Here is a 16,875-nt window from a genome sequence, read left to right as displayed (position 1 = left end):
CACGCAGTACAAGTTCGATGTGTCGCGTGTCACCGAGCTCGGCATCCACCTCTACATGCGCAACCCTTGGCGGCACCAGGCTCCGGTCGCAGCCAGGATATCTTCCTTGGCGTCGTCCGTATCAACCCTCGTTTCGAAGAGCGCCAATCGTTTGTCGAAGACCCCAAAGCCAGCAAGAAGGACCGCGAGTCGGCCGCTGCTGACCATGCCAATCGCGAGAGGAGCCTCGGACACAGCGGAGTCCAGTGGACCGATGTGCAATATGGCACTGGCAAGCTCAAGATTGGCGTTGAGTATGTCGAGAATCGTGCCGGCAAGCTTCAGATTGAGGACTTTGAATTGCTCAAGCTGGTAGGTAAGGGAAGCTTCGGCAAGGTCATGCAGGTTCGCAAGAAGGACACCCACCGGATCTACGCCGTGAAAACGATCCGCAAGGCACACATCATCTCCCGATCCGAAGTCGCACACACGCTGGCAGAGAGGTCGGTGCTGGCACAGATTAACAATCCCTTCATCGTCCCCCTCAAATTCACCTTCCAGTCACCTGCGAAGCTGTATTTCGTGCTCGCCTTCATCAACGGTGGCGAACTGTTTCACCACCTGCAGAAGGAGCAGCGATTCGATGTAAATCGCTCGCGATTCTACACTGCAGAACTGCTCTGTGCCCTTGAGTGCCTCCACGGGTTCAACGTCATCTACCGCGATCTGAAACCGGAGAACATTCTGCTCGACTACCAAGGTCACATTGCCTTGTGCGATTTCGGTCTCTGCAAGCTGGACATGAAGGACGAAGACAGGACCAACACATTCTGCGGTACCCCCGAATATCTGGCGCCTGAACTGCTCATGGGCCAGGGCTACCAGAAGACGGTGGATTGGTGGACCCTCGGAGTTCTGCTGTACGAGATGTTGACGGGTCTGCCTCCTTTCTATGACGAGAACACCAACGAGATGTACCGCAAGATTCTGTCGGAACCGCTTCACTTCCCCGGCCACGACATTGTGCCTCCTGCCGCCAAGGACCTTCTCATCAAGCTGCTCAACCGTAAGCCGGAAGAGCGCCTTGGAGCCAATGGCTCGGCCGAGATCAAGGCGCACCCCTTCTTCCACGCCATTGACTGGCGTAAGCTGCTGCAGCGCAAGTACGAGCCAGCGTTCAAGCCCAGCGTTGTGAGTTCAACCACCGACACCCCCCCCCCCTCCGCGTAGTGCAGATTCTGTCTCATGGGAGGACGCATTGCTGACAAGAGACTTTCAGGTGGATGCTCTGGACACAAACAACTTTGATCCCGAATTCACGAACGAAGCCCCGCAAGACTCGTTTGTGGATGGACCGATGCTTTCACAGACGATGCAGAACCAGTTCCAGGGCTTCAGCTACAACCGGCCGATTGCAGGCCTCGGCGACGCAGGCGGCAGCATCAAGGATCCGTCCTTTGTCGGCAGTGTCCAGGACAACCGATAGATCGATCAGCAGCAGTGGACACGGCAACAATTGAAGACGAGGGACAGGGGCGAAAGAGGGCATGCGGACAGAGGAAGAGGATCGCAGCTCTTACATGCAACACTTATTTTTGTCTGGCCCCGGCCTTGTGTTTGGCGTTTGGGAAAGGGCATATCTTGCTGACTTGGGGTGTGAGAGGGGCAAGGGACCAGCTGCGTGTGGTTTTATCCATGTAGACGAGGTGCGGCGCCGCAGCTGCTGCCCCCCGAAAACGGAGGCGCCTGGCGAGCAGCCGGTCACGAACAGCAAAGCAGAGCAGAAGAGGACATGCACATGCGAGAGAGAGATCTGCCGCGAGTGCTCAAACTCCCTACTTCTCCCGATGAACAAGCACACTTTGACCCCCATCAACATGTACACATGACCCCCACGGTCCAGGGCCCCTTCGCCACGTGCCCGGCTCGTCAGCGTTGTAGGTGAGAGCATCAATACAAGTTGACGGGGTTGACGGGGCAAGATCAAATCCAGAGGTGGTTGCTGGTGACACCAAGCTGAGATGTTCATGTCGTAAAGAGAAGGAGGACTGTAGTAATTCTTCCGGACGGTGATCGCATCATCCAGTGAGCATCGCCGTAGAAGTCCGGGGTTCCAACCGAACACCCATCGTCGACTTCGAGCGCTTTGAGAGAATTTGGCTCAGTCAGCCCAGCGCCTGAGAACTAACGAGAAAAAAAGACTAACAAATCATCCACTGCCCCAGGTCGGAAGTTCCCAAGCGCACCACCCAGTTCGCTGGAAGAGACGCCGAGTGGATCGGCCTCGGCCAGAAGCGGGCGGGGCGGGGGCCCATATGTCACTCACAGGGCAGCTCTGTGCACAATGACTGCCCGCTACCAACCTACTAAGGTACCGAACGAAGCGCCCTATAGCAGCTTTGTGGGAGAGCTCGGGGGAGGTACCTGTGAGGTAGGGATAGTGGACCAGTGCCGCGGGGCAGGCGCACATCTAAGGCTAGGTAGGCCCCCTTGTCACGACCATGACGCTGCTCGCTCTATGTGCTGTCCCGGCGCCGGCTGATTGATGTTCTTGTCTGCCCCTCACCAGCAAAGTCACCCCTCCTCCACCTCGACCTTCCAGACATCCCACCTTTTGCGTCGCCCTTCAACAAAACCTGGTGTCACCCCCCAACAAGTTGCATCCCGAGGGCATCACTAATTTTTACACGGTTCAATCGCAATTAGGTTTGTCTACTCCCAGGTCTCCTTGCTCTGTCTATGTTTCTCTGCTTTGCTCTGGAGCTTCGTTATTGTCCTTCGTCATATCCACGCATAGGCTCTGCCTCTCGCGCGCACGACCCCGCTATGCTCGAGCTCGGTGCAGCTTGGTGCAGACAAACACGGTTTGCCTCGAGACCCGACAATCCACAGATCGTCTTGCTTCGGCAGCAGGAGTCGCCAAAGGGGGACATGGGAAATTACATCGAGGGTTGATTTGATGACGCTCCGCTGCCGGAGCTCGACGCGGGCGATGTCTGTTATCTGTTCCCTGCATCTCCGGTTTCTGCGGCTGGTGGCTGCCCCTCCAACTCGGCCTCCCCACGGCTTGTCCCCGACGACGTCTTCAGAATCACGACTTCAAATTCTGAATTTCCGCCCTTCCTCTTTCACTGCCAGGAACCCCAGCTGACCTTTATGCTCTTCAGACCTATCCTGCAATCCTTCCCCTTCAAAATGCCTCAAGCCTCCTCCCTCCCCGCGTGGGCCGACCTTCAAGCCCACCGCGACAATGTCGGCAAGAACTTTGTCCTCAAGGAGGCCTTCGCCTCCGACCCTGAGCGCTTTGCCAAGTTCTCTCGCACCTTCGCCACCGCCGAAGGCACCGACATCCTCTTCGACTTCTCCAAGAACTTCCTGACGGAGGAGACCCTTGACCTGCTGGTCAAGCTGGCGGAGCAGGCCGAGGTCGAGAAGAAGCGCGATGCCATGTTCGCCGGCGAGAAGATCAACTTCACCGAGAAGCGTGCTGTCTACCACACTGCTCTGCGCAACGTTGGCGGCTGGGACATGCAGGTGGACGGTGCCAACGTCATGAACGGCCCCAACGGCGTCAACGCCGTTCTCGAACACATGAAGGAGTTCTCCGAGCAGGTGCGCTCCGGCGCCTGGACCGGCTTCACTGGAAAGAAGCTGACCAACATTGTCAACATTGGCATTGGCGGTTCTGATCTCGGTCCCGTTATGGTCACCGAGGCTCTCAAGCACTACGGCGCCAAGGACACGACTCTGCACTTTGTCTCCAACATTGACGGCACCCACATGGCTGAGGCCCTTGCCGCGTCTGATCCCGAGACCACCCTCTTCCTTGTCGCCTCCAAGACCTTCACCACGGCCGAGACCACGACCAACGCCAACACGGCCAAAACCTGGTTCCTTGAGAAGACCGGCGGCAAGGGCGAGATTGCCAAGCACTTTGTTGCTCTGTCTACCAACGAGGCTGAGGTCTCCAAGTTTGGCATTGACACCAAGAACATGTTCGGCTTCGAGAGCTGGGTCGGCGGCCGCTACTCTGTCTGGAGCGCCATCGGCCTCAGCGTTGCGCTGTACATTGGCTTTGATAACTTTTACAAGTTCCTCGGCGGCGCGCACGCCATGGACAAGCACTTCCGCGAGACGCCCCTCAAGGAGAACATCCCCCTGCTGGGTGGTCTCTTGAGTGTGTGGTACTCTGACTTCTTCCAGGCCCAGACCCATCTGGTGGCTCCGTACGTCTGTCGATTCCGGCCGGGTGTGCCAAGCTAACAAGCTGCCAGCTTCGACCAGTATCTGCACCGCTTCCCCGCCTACCTCCAGCAGCTGTCCATGGAGTCCAACGGCAAGAGCATCACCTCTGACGGCACTCCTGCCAAGTACACGACTGGTGAGTCTATTCTTTACCAACTCCCCTGCTGGGCGATAGGCGGGCCACTGACAGCGCAGGCCCCATTCTCTTCGGCGAGCCCTGCACAAACGCCCAGCACTCCTTCTTCCAGCTTGTCCACCAGGGCACCAAGCTCATCCCCACCGACTTCATCCTCGCTGCCAAGTCTCACAACCCCATCTCGGACAACCTGCACCAGAAGATGCTTGCCTCCAACTACTTTGCCCAGGCTGAGGCTCTCATGGTCGGCAAGACGGCTGACGAGGTCCGTGCCGAGGGCAGCACTCCTGAAGACCTTGTCCCCCATAAGGTCTTCCTCGGCAACCGCCCCACCACCTCCATCCTCGTCGGCGGCCACATTGGCCCTGCCGAGCTCGGCGCGCTCATTGTCTACTACGAGCACCTCACCTTCGTCGAGGGTGCCGTTTGGGACATCAACTCCTTTGACCAGTGGGGCGTTGAGCTCGGCAAGGTCCTTGCCAAGAAAATTCTTGGCGAGCTCGACGCGGAGGGCAACGGCGAGGGTCACGATGCCTCGACTGGGGGCCTCATTGGCGCTTTCAAGCGTTATTCTAAGATGTAAGGCATATGAACGGCGGATGGCTGAGTACATGCCGCGGCATGATGGTTTGATGCTGGGTTTGGAAAATGGTAGATTGCTGTGAAAGCTCAATGAAGCGTTAATATCGTATGCTGCTTCAGTCCTGTGATGAAGGCTTGGTTTCGTGTATACCAACACACCATGATGAACCGGTGAAGAATGCCCTATTCGAGCTTTCTCCTGCCTCCGAGATGTCTCTTTGACCCTGAGATATGTCTCCTACTCGGAGCGTCCACCAGGCAGGGCCTCTCCCATCGCCCGGCAGCGGGAACAGTCTCGGCATGTGGCCCGGCGAGGCTCACCACGTCTAGCCACCCGAAGGAAACGAACATGGAACAACAGGATCAGGTTTTTCTCAAGCAGCATGTGAGATTGATGTTCAAGTATTCCCTCATACTCTACTTGCGCGGCAGGACGTTGCGACCTATCTTGAGCGAGGAAATCAGAACGGGCCACTGTGTTCACCAGGGGCAGGGGCGGGGTGTTCCGCTCGCGCGTCGGTCCGCAAAACACGGCCGATGTCACCACGCGGGAAAAAACATGCATCTTGAAATGAGAGAGCCATGCAGCAGCTGAAAGTTTGTTTTTCGGGTTTCCCCCCATTTGCTGTTTCTGTCGGAGGGGAATCTCAGGACCTGCTTTTTTATCGGGTTGGTGTCTTGCACAGGGCTTCGCCGGGTGTGCCAGATTATTAGGTTCAGGAAAAAAAAGGTATACAGTTCACCACATGCATGTGATGTATGGTTTGAACCAAGGGCCAATGAGGCTGCACAGCCTCTGGGTGGACGAGACCTCTGGGTGAATATCAAATTGCCTACCTTAGCTTTAAAAAAAAAACCCTCGAGAGTGACGGAATGAGAGGCTCGAGGATGGCTGGTAGACTGGTAGACAAACGGAGACCCGTGTACTCGACAGTTCTGACCGAACAGGGAGCCCGAGACGGGATCATGTCATTTCAGTGCCAGGTGACAAGCGTGAGTGAGACATGGCTTCTCGAAAATGAACGTGTGATTTCGGTCCATTCAGTCAACCCCTCATCCTCTCTCCCCCCGATGCAAACCCCTCATGGATACATGTGCCCCTCACGATCCACGATCATCAGCCAAGGGGGAAATATGCCGTAACGCAAACCACGCAGGTCACAAGCGAGCACCTAAGCAGAACCGCGAATGTCGTGTCCTGCGTGACTGCCAAGATATGCATTGCCGGGTATCCGCGCATCCCATCTGCTGCTGGACGTCTTGGCCGTCGTTGGAGTCGACGGCGGGGGGGCGCGCAGGCATGCTGCGGGGATAGCGGAGGAGGGAGGATTTTGGGCTCACGATAAGGATCGGTTTCGAGTTCATCGACTTTGCGCTTACCAGCTGCTCTTCGTAGCCATAGGGGATTGCTGAACACGTCAAAATTACGCTGCTCAACGTCCCGGACGCATGGCACACAGAGAATCGAACGTCGCGCCTGTGAGGACCAACCGGCGCCTGGTAGACAGCCAACATGAGGATTCACACAGCATGTTGCTTCTCATCCAAACGTCGGTCTCCCCCCCTCCCCATCATCGGCGGCCTCCTCCTCGTCGGCCTGCTCCAACCATCCACCCCCGCGATTCAATCGCAGTCCCTTGATGCAGCGCGTTGCATGGGGTGGGTGCAGAAGCAGGCGGCCGCTTCGGGCGCGCAACACCGGGTGTGTCGAAAGAGCGCAACCACCGGGTCAAGTCGGCCCCACCAGGCGGCTCGGTTTGCTCAAGGTACCCTTGGGGGGTGTCATTTACTGTGGACGAAAAAACTGCGGGTGAGGCGTTTGGAAGGGCCCACGACCAGCGGCCCGAGGTGATTCTCCGGCCGGAACGTCGTCGCTCCGCAAGCGATGTTGCCCATGCATGTGCATTACAATCAACACGAAAGAAACATGGCAGCGAGCGAGAACGTTTGGACCGTTGCTGGGTGGATTCATTGAACGCTGATCTTTCGAACAACGTCTTGTTGTGTCAGCGGGGGCTGTGCGGGTCGTGGTGAAAGAGAAAAACCCCTCGTGTTGGACGGAGCCTAGATCTGGGCCATGGGGATGGCCAAGTCCAACGAAACGCAATCAAATGTGGACTGCAGGGAATATCGCCACGGCGGCGCCTGTCACAAGTTCTGACCGTTGTTAGGGAGGCACGAGGGATGGCCACGATGACTGTGCAGACGGGACGTCGGAGATCAGACTAGTAGCGTAAGGAGGCTCTTCTTCGTGTGACGTGATGTTGGAGGCTAGTGCTCTTTGTGATTATGTTTGATGATGTCGATGGAGCCCAATAGAATGGACATCGGCAACAGTACCGTTTGATGATGCCAATGGGGTTTGCTTCTGGCGATGCGTAAACTTGATGCGCCGTCGCTTCCAAGTCCTATTGGATCACGGACAGGAGCACCCTCTTGACAGCCAAGCACCACCACCTTTCCCCAGATCGACCAGTTGCTGATAGGCTGGGGTGACCCAAAGATGCTATGACCACATGCTATCTGGGGAAATCCGTGACAAGCGAACAATAAATGGAGTTCTGGAGCCGGCAGAAGAGACTGACAGGTCTGCGAAGGGAAGCTGGAGATGCGCATCCCTCTTGACCTGTCGATCCGGCGAACAGGTCCGCTCAGAGTCTGGGGTGAAAGGGGAAGCTTGTCCAGACGACATTTCGACAGCTCGGTCATGTTCTCTCATTGCCGCCATGTCATTGAGGGTGCCCACCGATCATGACCAGCGTCAGCGAGACGTGCTTCATTCAATGTCGCCTGCAGCATGCGCTGACCGACCGTGCCAGACCGACAGACACTACTGACGTCGTACATGTGAGATGCGGGGTGCTGCTGCGAGTGACGCACCCGAGGATAGCGTACATAGTATGTGAAGCGGGGTCTTTGCGTCTTCCACATGTGCCCCCAGACGAACCAACGCGCATGTTGTCAACGTTCCCTTCGAGGAGGGTCATGACAGCTTGCATGTTTCCCCTTGATGTCGCCGCCCAGCACAAGAGCAAGTGAAATGCAACGCCGTTTGATGACAGCGATCCAGGGCCGAGCCGAGCAAGAGACAAGACGGCTCATGAACTGTCCTGACGATGCCTTCAGGGCCCAACAGTTTGCGATCGGCCAAAGCGGGATGACGAATGCCAAGATCGCACCAGGCGCAGGAAGAAATCCCTTGAATTTTCTGTGGAGACTTGAGGCGATCCGTCGTTGAGGATCCCTCCGATTAGCTGGGGTGCCTTGTGGGTTAGTGTTTCGATGGCAAGTTATCGGCCATTGGCTGGTCGGACGATTGCTGAGGGTGTGCGGCACTTTGGTGACCCTTGGACAAGGGGGGCTGGCTTATTCGCGACGTCACCTCCAGATGAGGGATAAGTCGTCGTTTTGGCATCAAGATCGATGGTGAACGAGCACAGGAGCGAGCCCCCGGCCCTTGCGACTAGAAGACCTTTGCGGCGACAGAGGGGTGATGGGGTGGCGCACGATGACGATGAAATATCTGCAAGGCGTGCCGAGCCGGTGGTCTTGTCGACGACGACTCAACGGTAGCAGTTGATGGAATAAACCAGTCGAACAAGCGGGTTCTTGTGATTCATCATGAGGGTATCGTGAAGCGGAATGATGGCGGTTACGTTTCGCCCAACGTGGGTGACGAACGTTCCACCATGTTATGACGATCAGGGCGGGCAATACGGAGAAAGAGAGGCCTTTTCAGGGGTTTCGGGGAAAACGGCCGAGACAAGATGACCAGGCGACCTTTGCCCAGAGCCGCTCAGAGAGGCTGGATGTGTGTGATCGTAGGGCGCAAGGAATGAGATACACCGTCCATCTTGGAAAGAGGGCCTGTACTGCCTGGAGGAAGAATACGGAAGCAACGGGCGCAGAAAACGGGGCGTTGTCGGACGTTTCGGGCCACGAGGATGCAAACAGGCGGGGCTAAAATGCACCCCTTTGATGGCCCTCAACCGATCATTGGATGATACCAAAGACCACTCTGCCTTCCCGTTCACGCTGTTTCGTGCCCCATGCCCTGTTGCTCCAGGGCCTCAGCCGCTGGACTGGCACGCTGAGTCAACGGACGTTGGTGGGTCCCAGATAGTGACGACAAGCGATGCATGAGCCCCCTGCTGGTCCCCAAGAATATACCAACTCAATGTAAAGTGTAGCGAGTAGCCCCTGGAGAATAGCGCCCGTCCAGATTGAGGGGTTTACTCGACGCAGGAGGCCGATAAGCCAGAACAGACGGCCCAAGGACAGCATGGATGCCGTCCCGGCGTCGCAGGGAAAGGCAAATGGCTTCCGATGTCTCGGGCTCGGGCGGCCAAAGGCCCGAAATCCTGCCAACTATGGCCGTCTTTGACCTCTGGTCTGCATGCAAGAGGCGAAATACAGTACAGAGGCAGAAGGGGCCAACATCGTGCCTCCGACGGCGCTGCTGAGTGGCGCCACTCCGTGCCGTTTCAACTATCCATGCGAGTGAGAACAGAGGAAAGCTTTGGGCTACCTCGCCCAGCCTTTTTCCTGACTATATCCCTCACTTGATGAAAGGCAGCCTATTGTTTGACGGCTGTTACGCTCCAACGAGCAACCCCTGTCACGATACATGTAGTACTTGGTATGTCCCTGGAGCCGCTGCCAGGCACCACTGGTGACAGCTAGGGCGGGCCGTTTGGGTGTTCCCTCACTGTTCCTTCACAAGGCTCCCTGTCGGGCTTGACAGGCGACACTACCTTAGATCAAAGAGACAACCAGCAGGCACCCAAGTCTGATCTGTGGATCAGGTACAGGGGAATATGGGACACGTCGTCCGGGATCCCATTAAGCCTCAAGCCTTGCTGACGGCGACTGGCGGCTGGACAAGCCTCTGTACCCAGGCCCGTAAGACGTCGAGAATGAGCCGAGAGAGAGCACAGCCAGCATGACCGATGTGAGACGCACCGGCAACCGAGGCAACATCATCGGGAGAGTTGCGTCTCGGTTCGTGGTCGATGGGCGATGTGACAGCAGGAGGACTGTTTCGATCCCAAATCGCAACACCCATATGACACTCAATCTCGTCAAACCGGAGCGCTCGACCGCCAGTCCGACAGACGGTATCTGGGCAGCGCAGGCAGGCTTGAGCCATTCGTTGTCGTGTCCCCCTTCTGTTCCCTTCAGTCCAGGACCCGATGCCCCTCGGTGGAGTCGTGAAGGAGGCTGTGGAGCGACTGGTTTTGGGGGTGCAAAAGAATTCCGTTTTATTGGCCGTTATGTGGTCCAACTTGCGCAAAATACGCTCACGGCATGACGCCGGCCTGTTTCGACAAGGCAGCGGGGGCGTTGGACCACTGTGGCCAGTACCCTGAAGCGCCGCTGGCGTCTCCTGTCGGACGAGGGGGCGTCCTCCTAATCGCAAGGCAGGCGGACGTCCAAAGGGCAGGCAAGGGACAATGCCATCATTGCTTCGTCCCGCTTGGCCTCATTGGGAGTAGCACGGTGCCCCTCCGAGAGAAGAGGCCGCATGTGGATTGGGCAAGAGCACGCAGTGCACTCCACCAGGCCTGGCGTGGTCCCACAGTGATGTGCCCCCTGCCTCTTCCCGGCGATGGGGAGGGGCATCGGAGCACTCCTCTCCATTGGATTTGCGTAGTATCTCGTCAATGTGATGCGTTCACTCGAGCTGACGGCGTGCTCTTGGGGCCCTTTTCTTCGCTCTTGGGGGGGGCCTTGCGCCTTGAACCTTGGCGGATCGCCCAAGGCGCAGCCCAGCAGGCCAGCCGCCCGTTCCTGGCCAGCTTCCCGCAAGCCCGTATCTGTCTTTGCCTGGACGTGACTTCCCATCGTTCCCGCCAGATGGCGCTGTCGTCACTGCATTTCTATAAAGTCAGCCGTCGTTCCGCCCCCCCTCCATCGCACATCAACAAAGAGTACTCTTTAATTTTCACATCCTCTCCTCTTCTCTCCAACAAGGCCATCATCTGACTTTGAGGCTCTCGATATCCCACACACCCACTCCCCCACCTATCCACAACCAACTGCACCCCTCACGTCTTCCAACCATGGCGCCCGCTACTACGAAGAAGGCCGTCCACTTCGGTGCTGGCAACATTGGTATGTTCCTCGCTAACAGACCTCAACGCCCTCGGACACCCCCGACTAACATATACACAGGCCGTGGCTTCGTCGCATGCTTTCTCCACAACTCTGGTTACGAGGTTGTCTTCGCGGATGTTGCCGATTCTCTGATCGACTCGATCAACGCCACCCCCTCATACAAGGTCATTGAGGTTGGCACTGAGGGCACCGACGAGAACACCATCACAAATTACCGTGCCATCAACTCCAAAACGCACGAGGCTGATCTCATTGAAGAGATTGCCACTGCCGACGTCGTCACTTGCTCTGTCGGACCCAACATTCTGCGTTTCATTGCCCCCGTTATCGCCAAGGGTATTGACAAGCGCTCCAACGACCTCGCCCCCATCGCGGTCATTGCCTGCGAGAACGCCATTGGCGCCACTGACACCCTCGCCGGTCACATCAAGGACCCCAAGAACACGCCTGAGCACCGTCTTGAGGACCACCACGAGCGTGCCCGCTATGCCAACTCGGCTATTGACCGCATTGTGCCTGCACAAGACCCCAACGCCGGTCTGGACGTGAAGCTGGAGAAGTTCTTTGAGTGGGTCGTTGAGAGCGGTCCCTTCGCTGAGACTGGCCACCCCACCATTGACGGTATCAACTGGGTCGACAACCTTGGCCCTTACATCGAGCGCAAGCTCTACACGGTCAACACTGGCCACGCCACAGCCGCCTACCACGGATACAACCGCAGTAAGCGCACCGTCTATGATGCTCTGCAAGACAAGGCAATTTTGGCGGAGGTTCGCCAAGCTCTAAAGGAGACCACGGAGCTCATGGTCACCAAGCACGGCATCAACCTTGAGGAGCAGCAGGCGTACGCTGAGAAGATCATCAAGCGCATCGGCAACCCCCATCTGGAAGATGCCGTCGAGCGCGTCGGCCGTGCCCCCATGCGCAAGCTGAGCCGCAAGGAGCGCTTTGTCGGCCCCGCTGCCGAGCTCGCTGAGAACGACCTTGGCTGCAAGGCTCTTCTGCGCGCTGCCGAGATGGCGTTCCGCTTCCAGGACGTCGAGGAGGATGAGGAGAGCAAGGAACTCGCCAAGATCATGGCTGAGAATGGTCCCGAGGATGTCGTTCAGAAGGTCTGTGGTATCCAGGCTTCTGAAAAGATCCATCCCATGCTTGTTGAGGTCGTCCGCAGGGTCCAGGCCGACTCTGAGGAATGACTCTCCGCCAAACTGTGAGATGCTTTCTTTTGTGTGTCACGAATTATTGTCTTCTCTTTGTTCACTAGGGAGCGGGAAACGGGTCTTACACGACAAAGGGCGTTTGGGAATCAAGATATCCACATCCTCAACCTCAACCAAGTAGCTGTTGTGTCTTGTCACATCAATAATGGCTTCAACGAGGCAGAAGGATCTGCATGAAAATGCGACAGTAGTACTATCCAAATATGATTACATCAAAACACCACAGATCAATGCGCGGCCTGGATGTGATGTCTCTTATGCATCGAAATCTTGCAATGATGTCGTATAGATTTCACAGATTTTATGGGGACCACAGTGGCCATATGGTGCCGAAGGCCCATGGTGTGAAATAGTGCCACCAACACTTCACAGCGTGCAACGGATGTCCAGCCGAATTACGAAGTATTCCACACCCTATGAGATGTTGAGCGTATCGTAGCTTCACCATCAATACATTTCCCAACACAAAGCCCCTACCGTACCTTCCTACCTTACCTACCTTGCCTACCAGCTACTTGGTGTTTCGGTGCCAGGCAAGTCGCTGTGGCTAACGGGGACTGACCACCTGTTCCCAGCCGCCACAGAGCACGGCGGCCCCTGATGCTGATGCAGGGAGAGGTCCCCACATGGTAAAGTTGATGCCTGAAAAATGGCCTATTCTCAGGCAGCCACGACCTCCTTTGGTGAAGACACATCTGATGAAGGAAGCTCAAGCCAAAATTAAGCCCACCACAGCTCTGGAAGCCAGCTTTCAACATCTCGACTCCCCACAATCACGATACTGCGGCTGCTGTCATCGGCTTCCAGCAGCCTAGCTATCTAGAAACCAGCCATACGTTCAATTTCTCGCGCCGAACCCATGAGACCCAACTAAAGTCAAAACTCGCTGACCGACCAACCCCCACACCAAACCATCCTCCAACTCAGCAACCCCCTTTCACCCTTACCACTGACAACAGTGCGGCCCACCATGAGGATTGACGTGAAGGTTTGTCTTTCTGGGGAGCAGTCCACCTTAACACGCTTTGTCCCTCGAATCGCACATTCTAACTTGGGCACTACAGAGGCAATTGTTCGCCCGCAGCGAGCGGGTCAAGGGCATTGATTTCCACCCTCAAGAGCCATGGATCCTGACGACCCTCTACTCTGGTAATGCCTTGCCCACCTGCTCCTCGATAGGATCTTCTGCTTCGGTGATCCATTGCAAAGTCCCGTATCCTAACAGCACCTCTCAGGCCACGTCTACATCTGGTCGTACGAGACGCAACAGATCGTCAAGACCTTTGAGCTCACCGATGTCCCCGTCCGCGCCGGTCGCTTCATCGCGAGGAAGAACTGGATTGTCTGCGGCTCTGATGATTTCCAATTGCGCGTCTACAACTACAACACGTCCGAGAAGATCACCTCCTTCGAAGCCCACCCCGACTATATCCGCGCCATTGCTGTTCACCCGACGCAGCCCTTCGTGCTTACTGCATCCGATGACATGACCATCAAGCTCTGGGACTGGGAGAAGGGATGGAAGTGCGTCCGCGTTTTCGAGGGCCACGGCCACTACGTCATGGGTCTCGCCATCAACCCCAAGGATACCAACACGTTCGCCTCGGCCTGTCTCGATCGCACTGTCAAGATCTGGAGCCTGGGCTCATCCACCGCAAACTTCACTCTCGAGGCGCACGAGACCAAGGGTGTCAACTATGTCGACTACTATCCCCATTCCGACAAGCCATACCTTCTCACCACCTCGGATGACCGCACCGTCAAGGTGTGGGACTACACCACCAAGTCGCTAATTGCCACGCTGGAGGGCCACACAAACAACGTCTCCTGGGCTTGCTACCACCCTGAGCTTCCCGTCATTATCTCCGGTTCCGAGGATGGTACCGTGCGGTTATGGCACGCCAACACGTACCGTTTTGAGCAGGTGCTCAACTACGGCCTCGAACGCGCCTGGTGTGTTTCCTACCAGAAGGGCAAGCAGGGCGTGGCTGTGGGTTTCGACGACGGTCTCGTCGTCGTGAAGCTCGGTCGCGAGGAGCCGGCCGTGTCGATGGACGCCTCTGGCAAGCTCATCTGGGCCAGACACAACGAGGTTGTGTCTTCAATCATCAAGGGCGGCGGTAAGTGATTGAAATCCTGTGCATAAACTTGGACGCCGTTGTTCCTGACAATGTTCTAGACGCCTCCGTCAAGGATAACACGCCCATCAGCTTGCCCACCAAGGATCTCGGCAGCTGCGAGGTCTATCCGCAAACCCTCCTTCACTCGCCGAACGGTCGATTTGTTGCCGTGTGCGGTGACGGCGAATACATCATCTACACTGCGCTGGCGTGGAGGAATAAGGCTTTCGGCTCTGCGCTGGACTTTGTCTGGGGCGCCAAGGAGAACAGCAACGACTTTGCCATTCGGGAATCGGCCACGAGCGTGAAGGTGTACAAGAACTTCACGGAGAAGACGGGTGGTCTCGACGTCGGTTTCCAGGCAGAGGGCCTCAGCGGTGGCGTCCTGCTCGGTGTCAAGGGCCAGGGCGGTGTGTCCTTCTTTGACTGGGCCAGCGGCGGCCTCGTCAGGCGAATTGAGGTCGAGCCGAGACAGGTATGTTTGGGCGAGGATTCTGTTGGTAGATACGAGGTGCTGACGCTTTCAGGTCTACTGGTCCGACAGTGGCGAGCTGGTCACCTTGGCCTGCGAGGATTCGTTCTACGTCCTGCGCTTCTCGCGTGAAGCATACAATGAGGCGCTGCAGAATGGCGAGGCTGACGAGGATGGTGTCGAGGCCGCATTCGAGGTTATCACTGACATCAACGAGAGGTATGTACAGATTGAGAGATGGAATGAGAGACTACTTTGCTAACCGATGATAGTGTTCGCACCGGAGAATCCATAAGAGGATGATTCATATCACAACAGCACAAACCGCTTGAACTACCTCGTTGGCGACCAGACGTACACGGTGTCTCATTTCGACCAGCCCATGTACATCCTCGGCTACATCCAGCGCGACTCGCGCATCTACCTTGCCGATAAAGACGTCGGCGTCACCTCCTTCGCCCTGTCGCTCCCTGTGCTTGAGTACCAGACGCTTGTGCTGCGCGGTGACATGGAGACGGCTGAGGAACTCCTTTCCAGCGTACCTCAGGACCAGCTTAACAAGATTGCGCGATTCCTCGAGGGCCAGGGTCACAAGGAGCTTGCGCTGGAGGTGGCGACGGACTCGGAGCACAAGTTTGAGCTGGCGCTCGGACTCAACCAGCTGGACATTGCGCTCGAGCTCGCCAGAGAGGCGGACGTCGAGCACAAGTGGAAGACGGTGGGTGACGCTGCCCTCACTGCGTGGGACGTCGCCCTTGCCCAGGAGTGCTTTACGCACGCCAAGGACCTTGGTTCGCTGCTGCTGCTCTACTCTTCGACGGCGGACCGCGAGGGCCTCACGAAGCTGGCGGAACAGGCCGAGGCGGCGGGCGCGCACAACGTTGCCTTTAGCGCGCAATGGCTGGCCGGCAACATCGAGGGCTGCGTTGAGACACTTATCCGAACAGGCAGGATATCAGAGGCCGTGCTCTTCTCTCAGACGTACAAGCCCAGTCTGACAACGGGCGTTGTGGCGCAGTGGAAGGAGAGCCTCGACAAGAGCAAGAAGGGCCGCGTGTCGAAGCTGCTCGGAGTACCTACGGAGGATGAGGACCTCTTCCCCGAGTGGGATGAGTGGCTACGACTGGAGCGTGAGGGTGGTGCGGAGACGGCAGCCCCCGTGGCCAAGACAAACGGCAACGGCGCCGAGTCGGTTGCGGACGCGGCGTCAGAGGACGACGATGAAGCCGCCGAGGAGGAGGCCGAAGCTTCGGCTAGCGAGTAGAAGATTGCATTGGTTGGGAGGTGGTAGTGGGTTGGGACTACAAAAGGCCTAGATGTCATGCCAACGTTTCAAGAGCTCCCGCGGCGTTGATGGTAATGATGATGCGTACTTAGCAATGAACGAAGTGTCTGTTCTGTGATCTGGCATTGCTGGCGTGTCCCTCGTCGAAGCGAGGCATTCTGCTTGCTGTCTGACACCGGCGAAGTCATGCCAAGGCTCACCATCGCATTGACTGCCAAGAATGACGACTATAATAGATCGAGGCTGAGCACAACCAGGCCAGGGCGGGGATGCCCCAGATAGGTGTTACCAACCCCTGGTCGCATCACAACCAACTGACAAGTGCCGCTATCCATGCGATAAGCCACTCACCCACTCTGTTCGTGCGCCAGCATTGGTTGACGAGGCGCCATGCAGCTCAGCTCAGCTCGGACTCGGAGGCAGCCTGATCTGTGCTCAATTGACTCTCTTCAAACAGGGGGCTCGTTCGGCTCAGTGCAGAGGCTGCCAGGGGGGGTATTGGGTGAGGAGGACATAATAAACAAATTAGGACACCGCCTTCTCGATCAATGTCAACTCAATTCAGTCCCATCCTGAGACGCGAACCCCGTGAACTTTGAGCGCCAAGATCAATTACGACCAACGACCAACGACTCTTGGCATTCCTCCGTCTTTTTCTTCTTCATCTCTGTTCACACGTGCTGAACGTCCTTCAAAATGCCGACTGTCGCTGAACCCTC

The 16,875-nt window shown here is 56.9% G+C and overlaps 4 protein-coding genes across 4 annotated transcripts; all 4 read left to right on the top strand.

Moving 5' to 3' along the window:
• Window positions 1–55: 55 nt before the first annotated feature.
• VDBG_01175 (serine/threonine-protein kinase gad8) lies at window positions 56–2,349 on the top strand (the record flags this gene model as incomplete). The annotated part of the gene is made up of 5 exons (XM_003009446.1): window positions 56–114; window positions 174–1,170; window positions 1,349–1,431; window positions 1,681–1,920; window positions 2,205–2,349. The coding sequence occupies 5 exons, from the start codon at window positions 56–58 to the stop codon at window positions 2,347–2,349; spliced, it is 1,524 nt and encodes a 507-aa protein (XP_003009492.1).
• Window positions 2,350–3,128: 779 nt separating this feature from the next.
• On the top strand, window positions 3,129–4,943 carry VDBG_01174 (glucose-6-phosphate isomerase; the record flags this gene model as incomplete). The annotated part of the gene is made up of 3 exons (XM_003009445.1): window positions 3,129–4,205; window positions 4,254–4,360; window positions 4,420–4,943. 3 exons carry the CDS (start codon window positions 3,175–3,177, stop codon window positions 4,941–4,943), a joined length of 1,662 nt encoding a protein of 553 aa, XP_003009491.1.
• A 5,892-nt stretch (window positions 4,944–10,835) lies between these two features.
• VDBG_01173 (mannitol-1-phosphate 5-dehydrogenase) lies at window positions 10,836–12,500 on the top strand (the record flags this gene model as incomplete). Its single annotated transcript, XM_003009444.1, has 2 exons — window positions 10,836–11,056; window positions 11,117–12,500. 2 exons carry the CDS (start codon window positions 11,005–11,007, stop codon window positions 12,253–12,255), a joined length of 1,191 nt encoding a protein of 396 aa, XP_003009490.1.
• Window positions 12,501–13,249: 749 nt separating this feature from the next.
• On the top strand, window positions 13,250–16,135 carry VDBG_01172 (coatomer subunit beta-1; the record flags this gene model as incomplete). The annotated part of the gene is made up of 6 exons (XM_003009443.1): window positions 13,250–13,267; window positions 13,344–13,428; window positions 13,515–14,399; window positions 14,459–14,874; window positions 14,927–15,090; window positions 15,190–16,135. The coding sequence occupies 6 exons, from the start codon at window positions 13,250–13,252 to the stop codon at window positions 16,133–16,135; spliced, it is 2,514 nt and encodes an 837-aa protein (XP_003009489.1).
• Window positions 16,136–16,875: the final 740 nt, after the last annotated feature.

The sequence above is a fragment of the Verticillium alfalfae genome, genomic scaffold (assembly GCF_000150825.1).
Source record: "Verticillium alfalfae VaMs.102 supercont1.1 genomic scaffold, whole genome shotgun sequence".
NCBI lineage: Eukaryota > Fungi > Ascomycota > Sordariomycetes > Glomerellales > Plectosphaerellaceae > Verticillium > Verticillium alfalfae.
This window is presented reverse-complemented; position numbering and strand designations above follow the sequence as displayed.